We start from the raw sequence: 8,110 nt of genomic DNA on the forward strand, positions 1-8,110 counted from the left end.
GGTGTAGTGTTATTTTGCGTCTGTGATGTGGGAGTATTGATATGGTATGGTGATATCTTGGCACATGGAATTCACCAAAATAAAAGGTCAAGCAAGGAATATGTGAAAAATGTTGCTTTCTGCACAATGAAGAAAAAATAGGGTTGTCTTCAATACTTTTAGTTTGGGACTAGTCCGTGAAATATAAGGTGAAGATTGAAGAAAAATTTCTTAGCTTCGCTGCTCATTTCTCCTATCTTTTCAGAAGTCCAGGACTATTGAAGCCATCCGTTCTTATTTGGCAATATATCAACTTTTTTTTTTTTTAACAAACGATATTATCCACACTAAGAGGAGGGAGGAGGGCTTAGCTTTACAATGGGTTATCAATAATGTGGTTCAAATTCGCCTTTAGTGAGAATCGAACCTAAGACCTCTCAACTGTCATAGTTTGAATCATTCTTTATCATGACGCTAAGGTTGATTTTATAAAAAAATCATTTAATTTGAAGAATGTTTACTATCGTCAACTTGTTAGACAAAGTGGTTTCAAAATCAAATGAAACTATCTCAAAATTAAATGAAATTTTCTAGAAATGATGTTTAGACATAATACAGAGGAAGAGTTGACCAAACGGCTTCAGAATCAGATGAAACGGTCTCAAATTAAATGATACTTTTTAAGAGACAGGGTGTATTCAATTTTGATTTTAATGGATTTATAAATCCATGGAATTTAATTCATTTTTTAGAGATTCTATGAATTTTTTTATTCAATTCCCTCGAAATTTTAGAGGGAGAGGTGAGATTTTTTAATGCTTAAAATACACTACGAACTTCCTAATTGAATACACATGGAATGCTATAAATTTCTTTAAAATTCTAATTGAATACACTCGAATTTCTAAAAGATTTTAATAAACTGTCTTAAAATTCTGATTAAATACACGTTGAATTTTAGAAAATCACTTAAAATCGTAATTGAATCTCCCAAATTTATTAAAAGAAATAAAATTCCTCAAATTCTCAATTAAGTACAACCTCAGAAGTTTAGATTATGAAGTTTGTATAGTGATTTGATGTCACGTCATCTCATAAAGAGGAATGATTCTTTTCAAAGCGTCTTAGCTGATTTGGCTCATGCTAAATTTGTTCAAATCCGTCAGGGTGGTAATGGTGTGGCTCATAGACTAGCCAAGATGAATTTTGTTATCAATTTAAATTGTACTTGGTTTGACCAGCCTCCGCAATTTATCCAGGATATTCTTGTTGATGATATTTCTTCTTAATTATCAATAAAATGCTATTGTTTTGCTTTAAAAAAAGAAGAAGTCAAACAATGTAACAATGTGCTTATGAGAATACAATGTCCTTATGGGAAAGACAAAATATCAAAATTTAATTCATTGAAGGCATTTAAACAAACAATTGTCTTATTTGTTCATGTTTTATACAAACGTTACGATTCCTTCAATTCTCTTGCATGTGTTGGCAATCGCAGGACGATGACTATTAACCACCCGGCAATTTGTTCTCACCTCCCCAGCCTGCTCAACCTGCAAATCTCCCATCTTTATCATCCCCTCAACAAAGGCCTTGAAAAACTCTTCTTGGTCACTACTAAACTGCTCCACAAATCCCCTCGTTTCCGGAAATGTGAAAAGCGTTTGATCCGAATTGAGAAACCCTCTCCCGGAAACCAAGTCCTTGAAGTACTGGTTGTCGAACACTATAGGCGTAGCATCTAGGTCTCCGGTGACGTTTTGGTCCACGTTTAAAGGGCAAAGCTTGTTTAGCTTTTCTGTAAACTTTGGTTCAATGGAGGGGTCTGGCCGGCCAGTGCCGGATTGGTTGTACAGCCGAAACATGATTGAGAAACACCGAGCTTGGCCAATGGAATGAGACCCAGAAAGGGCAACAAGATCTTCAGCCGAAAGATTAAATTTGGCAAAGAGGTCAATGAGGAAGGTTGCATTGGCTCTTGGACTTGGCATAACGTTATCTGAGGCTTCCCGGCTAGCTGATAAGCTATCCAATCTTCCTAACTTCACTTCCCAATCAGGCCCTCCAGTCTGTTTAACATAAGTTATGTCATTACATCTTTATAGATTGTCGATTATACAAGCGGGATTCAATTGAGACATCTTCTAACATTGTGAAAGAGAAATTTATTAAATCGAGCAATTACTAGTATTTTGATCTTTGTAAATAGAAGAGAGTGCAATACCAGGGCAACAGCATCTCTAGAGGCCATGATTATGATGTCTGCACAAGAAACAATTCCCGGACAGACCTTCTCTAGGGCTTCTTTCGCTTCATCAACAACCTCGTAAGATCTCAATGAATTTATGTTTGCAAGGGCTAGTTTTTCTCCAATGATGGTTGGCGTGTCGTCAAGTAACATAGATGCATCACAACCCTACAGTATATGTATGTTAAATCGATCAAAAGGGAATATAGTATTTGTGTATGTAGTTTTTACTTACATTGACAAAGCAATCATGGAATTGGAAGCGCATGACAGAGGCAAGGCTCCGGGGCTCTCTGATCAGAGCCGCCTTCATGACATCTCGGACCACAGATTCGGCCTGCGGGCATGTTTCAGAGTAATAATGAGGTCGGAGTTGCACGGCGGCCCCAATTATTATGTAGTGTAGGAGGAAGAGAGAAAAGAGGGAAGTCATTGAAGTTTTCAGACAATCCTCTCTAGTAGGCAGATTTGTGTATGAGTTGGTTCAAATTAGAGTTGCACATGGGGCTTTATAAACTTGTTGGATGCCTCATTTGCACGTATGGAAAAAGGGAAATAATTAAATGCCCACTGTTTTTCTCTTTCTGGAGACCTTACTTTATTTTAGTCATTTGATTGAACAAATCCAAAGAAATTAAAAGTCATAATTAAATAGGTGTGGTGAAAAAGAAGGATATAAAACATGTATAGATAAAGTGTATGTGATACGTTATTTCCTAGTGTTGGTGTTCTACATACATACGTTATTTCCTAGTGTTGGTGTTCTTTTTTTTTTTTTCTTTCCTCAAAAAGGGGACAACTGGTGGCAAGTTACGGTTATCCACATCTTCCCAGTTTGGAAGGGCTATGAGGAATTTCACCTTACCCGTGGCCACAGTCAAGCAAATTCACCAGCTTAGAGCATCAAACACAAGAAACAAAGATTACGCTATCTCCAACTATATAAAAAAAAAAATTAGAAGTTAGTATAACGTTATATTTGACTCCAAATATGATGTTGCAATTTAGTTTAAATTTCACAACTTAAAGTTTAAATTTATTTAAAGTAGAACCTAATAGTCATGCAAATGCTAGTCCAACCAAAGAGACTACTGTTTGAAATTCGAATTGCAAATTTATTGTTTTTGGTGATTGATGAGAATAAGACCTAGTGGCCCGAGAATAGCCTTTTAAACCGACCAAGAAAATACTGTTCTTCTTTCTTTTCTTTTTTTTTTTTTTTTTTTTTCTTTTTTCCTCCAGTATACCATTTAGGGGAATTATACCTTCTTAGGTAGGTTTGAACCCTTGAAATTACAACTCAAATATTTCCCACCATTATTTTGTTCACGATGATATGAATGGTTGGGAATATGTCATGATACAACTTTCTGATTATATTATTTGGAGGTATGTATAACAATCACATGTGTAGACAGAGAGAGAGAGTAACCTAGTATAACTAATTAGGAATCTTACTAATTATAGAATACTATAAAAGAAAGTAAATCAATACAAATTAATCACGCAACTATCATAACATTCTCTCACAACTTGGTGAATAAATATCAGTCATGGTCAACTTGACAAGTGAGCTGTGAAATGCTTGGCTCGATACTACTTTTAGTGAGTAAGTCTCATAGTTGATATTCGGACTTCATATGTGGAACTTCAATAACTTTTAATGTTGAGCTAGATTACAAGCAATATTGCATGCCATTATATTGTCACAATACAATTTCATTAAATCCCTGTTTGAAAAACAAATCTCTCATTAAGTTTCTCATATAGCCAACTTTTTTCATTTTGCTTTGCCAAATAACAAGATTCTTCCTACAAAAATGAAATGACCAGAACTCCTTTATTCAATTGATCCAGCTCAATATGCATATGTATTAACCTTTACCATTCAAACTATCATTCTTGGTAACTTTATTTCATTTTCAAGAGAAGACTTCAGGTACCTTAATATACAAACAACGACATTCATAAGTATAGCTATGATTCACTTCCAATGTGTGACTTAGCTTAAGTCCAAGTGTTACCGTTTAATTGTACAATATATTGACTAAAGTTCTTGGATTGGATCGGAACCGACAATATTTTCTGGTCTAAAATACTGTAATTCAAGTATTTGTGTTTGGGCCTTAAATTCCAGGTTTGGGCGGAGAATGAATAAACTTGGTAAGAAGGATGCAAGACTCGGCCCATTACTGATCTGTTCATCCCGGGTGATGGAGTACTGCTCCCAAAAGTCAAATGCTAGTGGTTTGACCGAATCCTAGGAGAAGTAGGATTGTTGGAAGTTCAGGATTAGATTCCGTTTCGGTTGAGTCCTAATGAAGTAGGGCTTTTGAAGGATCCAGATGATTTTGATAAGATTCTAATTGAATTATTCTAAGGGTAAAAATTGTTGGCTGATTGGACAGGGTACCAAGTTAAGAGTCCTAGTTCAAGTCGAAGGGTGAGACTTGATAGGGGTAGAGTTTCACCAAAAGAGGGACTTGTCAATATAATGCTAAATGCATCTAGATATTTACTATGAATCTTAGTCCTAGTAGAATTCTACTACTCAATAGGCATGGCCATCAAGGAATTCATCTATATATATACAAGAGGATTTGCAACGTTGAAATGACCTTGAACTCTTTAAACACACAAAGCTCTCCACAAAATCTCTCACACTTTGAGAAAAATACTAACTGCTCTATTATTTGTCATTACAAATACAGTTTGGTTAAACAAATTTGGGTTGATATATATGCAGACGATCAACAGACGATTACAGTTTGGTTAAACAAAGTTTTCCATGGCAACCAGCGTAGGTGACAGTTTGGTTAAACAACGCTAGAGTCGTGGAATCAGTTCAGTTTATGAGTCTTAACAGCTTGGTTAAACATCGAGTTTTTTTTTTTTTTTTTTTCTACTGATTATCTATCTTAAGTCTTAGCTGTCGAAGAGTCTTGGATTCTTTCATTGAACAAGGTAACTTCCTTAGGTTTCTTAGCAAAGTGAAGTGTTCTATATGACTGCATATTCTCAAGTGACATTCAAGCAGCCGAACCACTTTCACCATATTGTTTGCTCCTACAGTTTGATACAAATTTTGTGCACATATATTTTCAAAAATATAGTTGAAGTTGCCAAACCTGGTGCAAAGGATCCATAACTTAACAGCGATCTGCATAATCTTGTCTTCAGATTTTAGGACTCAGGTCGTGTGTGTTCCTTCCACGACCGAGGTCTGTTGATTCAGAAGTCAGAAGTGTATTTTATCATACCACCATACGTAGAGGTATTAGTTCGTGGAGCTCAGAGTGAAATTGGCATGGCTGCATCAATATTCAAGGACACAGAAGAACGTAGTAAACTTTTTGTACTCGACCTGTGCACGACGTAAATTGTGTAGCTTTTAGGTTCAACAGTAATATGAAATTTAATTAGAATTGTGCAAATTTAATCTTCAAATGATACCAATGATGATAGGAATGGACATCATTATTAAGACTATATTTAGGTTTGAATTATTCACATCTTGCAGTTGTTTCAGACAAAATACAAGAAAGAAGAGCCTCATGTAAAGGTCGGTTCGAAAAACCAAAAATCAAAAAATTGAACCATAAGCTGAATCGTAACTGGAAAAAATCGAACTGAACCGAAATTATTTGGTTCAATTTCAATTTCCATGGTTTGAAAACCGAACGGAACCGATGTTACATTAAACGGTTTTGGGAGACTTTTTATTGAACCCTAATTTACAAATTAAAGTTTTGGAGTATATATTTAATGAGCGTGAGAGTTGGATTTTGAGAGACTTCACAGAAATGGCGGTTAGTGTTTACATGGCGTTGAGTCTTGATAGAACGACAGGAAGGTCGTGGAAATTATGTTGGATGAGTTCTTGTTCCTGGATTTTTTGACTTGTCAGCTGTATCCTTGTCCTATTTATATCATCATTATAATTTTTGGAGCTTTTGGCTTTCTTTTTCTTGTGGTAATTAATTGCTTTTAACCTTTTTGTTAATGCATCCAGCAATATTCCATTTGATTTCTGTTGGTGAGAAAGCGGTCTGTGAGTTATGTTTTATAGGCGAATATCGATTAGTTTTGATAAATTCTTCATCGTGTGATATACGAAAAAGGATTGCCTCGTTAATATATATTATATGGAACACATGTGAGACTTTAGTTGGAATTGTTTAATTAACTTTGAATTTTTTTTATAAAGTCTGACAAAGATATGTCCTCGACGGAGCATAAAGTTTTCTACAACATTGATGCATTATATATCATATATATGATAATATATTATTTGTTTTCTCACTGTCCAATCTCCTCAAGAACCCTAGCTAGAATTCATTGGGAAAATTAGAAGAATGACTATTAACCACCCTGCAATTCTTTCTTACTTCCCCAGGCTGATCCACCTTCAAGTCACCCATCTTTATCATCCCATCCACAAATGCCTTGAAAAATTCTCCTTCATCAATGTTGAACTGCTTCACAAATCCCCTCGTTTCCGGAAACGTGAAAAGCGTTTGATCCGAGTTGAGAAAACCTCTCCTGGCAACCAAGTCCTTGAAGTACTGGTTATCAAACTCTACAGGCGTAGCATCTAGGTCACCTGTAACGTTTTGGTCGACGTCTAGTGGGCAAAGCTTGTCTAGCTTTTGTCTAAACTTTGGTTCAATGGCAGGGTCTGGCCGGCCACTGCCAGATTGGTTGTACAGCCGAAACATGATGGAAAAGCACCGAGCTTTGCCGATGGAGTGTGAACCCGAAAGCGCAACGAGGTCTTTAACAGAGAGATTAAATTTGGCAAACAGGTCAATGAGGAATGTCGCATTGGATCTTGGACTTGGCATAATGTTGTCTGAGGCTTCTTGGCTTGCTGTTAAGCTATCCAACCTTCCTAACTTCACTTCCCAACAAGGCCCCCCTGTCTAATAATTACATAATCATGTTACATAAAATCAGAATTATACTTCTTTCAGTCATAGTTAAGATTCTCATCGTTCGCTTGGTACATGACATTGGAGGTCAATATGGATTAGACGATACTAACTGTAGTCAAGTCCAACACAGTGTGTGAAAATCTTAGGCATGTTTGGCAATCATTTTACTTCAGTTATCAGTTTTTAGTAACTGAAAACTAAAAGTCAAATTTTTAAAACTCAAACAAAGTAGCGTTAAATTTTCAATTGTTGATAAAGCTAATCAAATGGATCTTAAAACTTACGTTGGACTCAAAATAAGTTCATGTATATAGGAGATAATAAGAAAGTTTATTACCAGAGCAACAGCATCTCTAGATGCCATGATTATAATGTCTGCGCAAGAAACAACTCCCGGACACACCTTCTCCAAGGCTTCTTTCGCTTCATCAACAACTTCGTAAGATCTCAGTGAATTAATGTTTGCAAGGGCTAGTTTTTCTCCTAGCATGGTTGGTGTGTCATCAAGCAACAATGAAGCATCACAACCCTAATATAGAGATATAATACCAAGTTATTTAATTCATCATTAACAACGAACTATTAGGACTAATCAATTAGGAAGTAAATAATGTTGTGATTTATGGTCCACTTACATTGACAAAGCAATCATGGAACTGTAAGCGCATGACCGAGGCAAGACTCCGTGGCTCTCGGATCAGAGCTGCCTTCATGACATCTTGGACAATGGATTCGGCTTTTGGGCAGGTTCCCGAGTAATAACCAGGGCGAAGTTGCGCTGTGGCCCCGGTTATTATGAGTAGGATGAAGAGTGAAAAGAGAGGAGACATTGAGAATTCTCGAGGCACTAGTCACTGGTAGGCAGGTGGTTAATTGGTTCAGTTGTGTGGGGGGTGGGGTGCTTTTTAAACTCGTGGGCTGCATCATATGCATGTACAGAGATTTA

The 8,110-nt window shown here is 36.3% G+C and overlaps 2 protein-coding genes across 2 annotated transcripts; both read right to left on the bottom strand.

The window, feature by feature from the left end:
- Positions 1 to 1,362: 1,362 nt before the first annotated feature.
- Positions 1,363 to 2,683, bottom strand: LOC137739077 (peroxidase 17-like). The gene is made up of 3 exons (XM_068478926.1): positions 2,466 to 2,683; positions 2,207 to 2,398; positions 1,363 to 2,051 (listed from the first exon to the last, which is right to left on the bottom strand). Exons 1-3 carry the CDS (start codon positions 2,661 to 2,663, stop codon positions 1,428 to 1,430), a joined length of 1,014 nt encoding a protein of 337 aa, XP_068335027.1. The 5' UTR covers positions 2,664 to 2,683; the 3' UTR covers positions 1,363 to 1,427.
- A 3,720-nt stretch (positions 2,684 to 6,403) lies between these two features.
- LOC137720190 (peroxidase 17-like) lies at positions 6,404 to 8,110 on the bottom strand. Its single transcript, XM_068459211.1, has 3 exons — positions 7,800 to 8,110; positions 7,502 to 7,693; positions 6,404 to 7,152 (listed from the first exon to the last, which is right to left on the bottom strand). The coding sequence occupies exons 1-3, from the start codon at positions 7,992 to 7,994 to the stop codon at positions 6,559 to 6,561; spliced, it is 981 nt and encodes a 326-aa protein (XP_068315312.1). The 5' UTR covers positions 7,995 to 8,110; the 3' UTR covers positions 6,404 to 6,558.

The sequence above is a fragment of the Pyrus communis genome, chromosome 1 (assembly GCF_963583255.1).
Source record: "Pyrus communis chromosome 1, drPyrComm1.1, whole genome shotgun sequence".
Lineage (NCBI taxonomy): Eukaryota > Viridiplantae > Streptophyta > Magnoliopsida > Rosales > Rosaceae > Pyrus > Pyrus communis.

What these genes read in the sequence shown, in the direction of transcription:
- LOC137739077 (XM_068478926.1), bottom strand. Translation starts at nt 2,663, where the DNA reads ATGACTTCCCTCTTTTCTCTCTTCCTCCTACACTACATAATAATTGGG. An exon ending in TCCATGATTGCTTTGTCAAT is followed by an intron (nt 2,399 to 2,465) that starts GTAAGTAAAAAC and finishes CATATACTGTAG; the next exon opens with GGTTGTGATGCATCTATGTT. An exon ending in CTAGAGATGCTGTTGCCCTG is followed by an intron (nt 2,052 to 2,206) that starts GTATTGCACTCT and finishes TATGTTAAACAG; the next exon opens with ACTGGAGGGCCTGATTGGGA.
- LOC137720190 (XM_068459211.1), bottom strand. Translation starts at nt 7,994, where the DNA reads ATGTCTCCTCTCTTTTCACTCTTCATCCTACTCATAATAACCGGGGCC. An exon ending in TCCATGATTGCTTTGTCAAT is followed by an intron (nt 7,694 to 7,799) that starts GTAAGTGGACCA and finishes TCTCTATATTAG; the next exon opens with GGTTGTGATGCTTCATTGTT. An exon ending in CTAGAGATGCTGTTGCTCTG is followed by an intron (nt 7,153 to 7,501) that starts GTAATAAACTTT and finishes TGTAATTATTAG; the next exon opens with ACAGGGGGGCCTTGTTGGGA.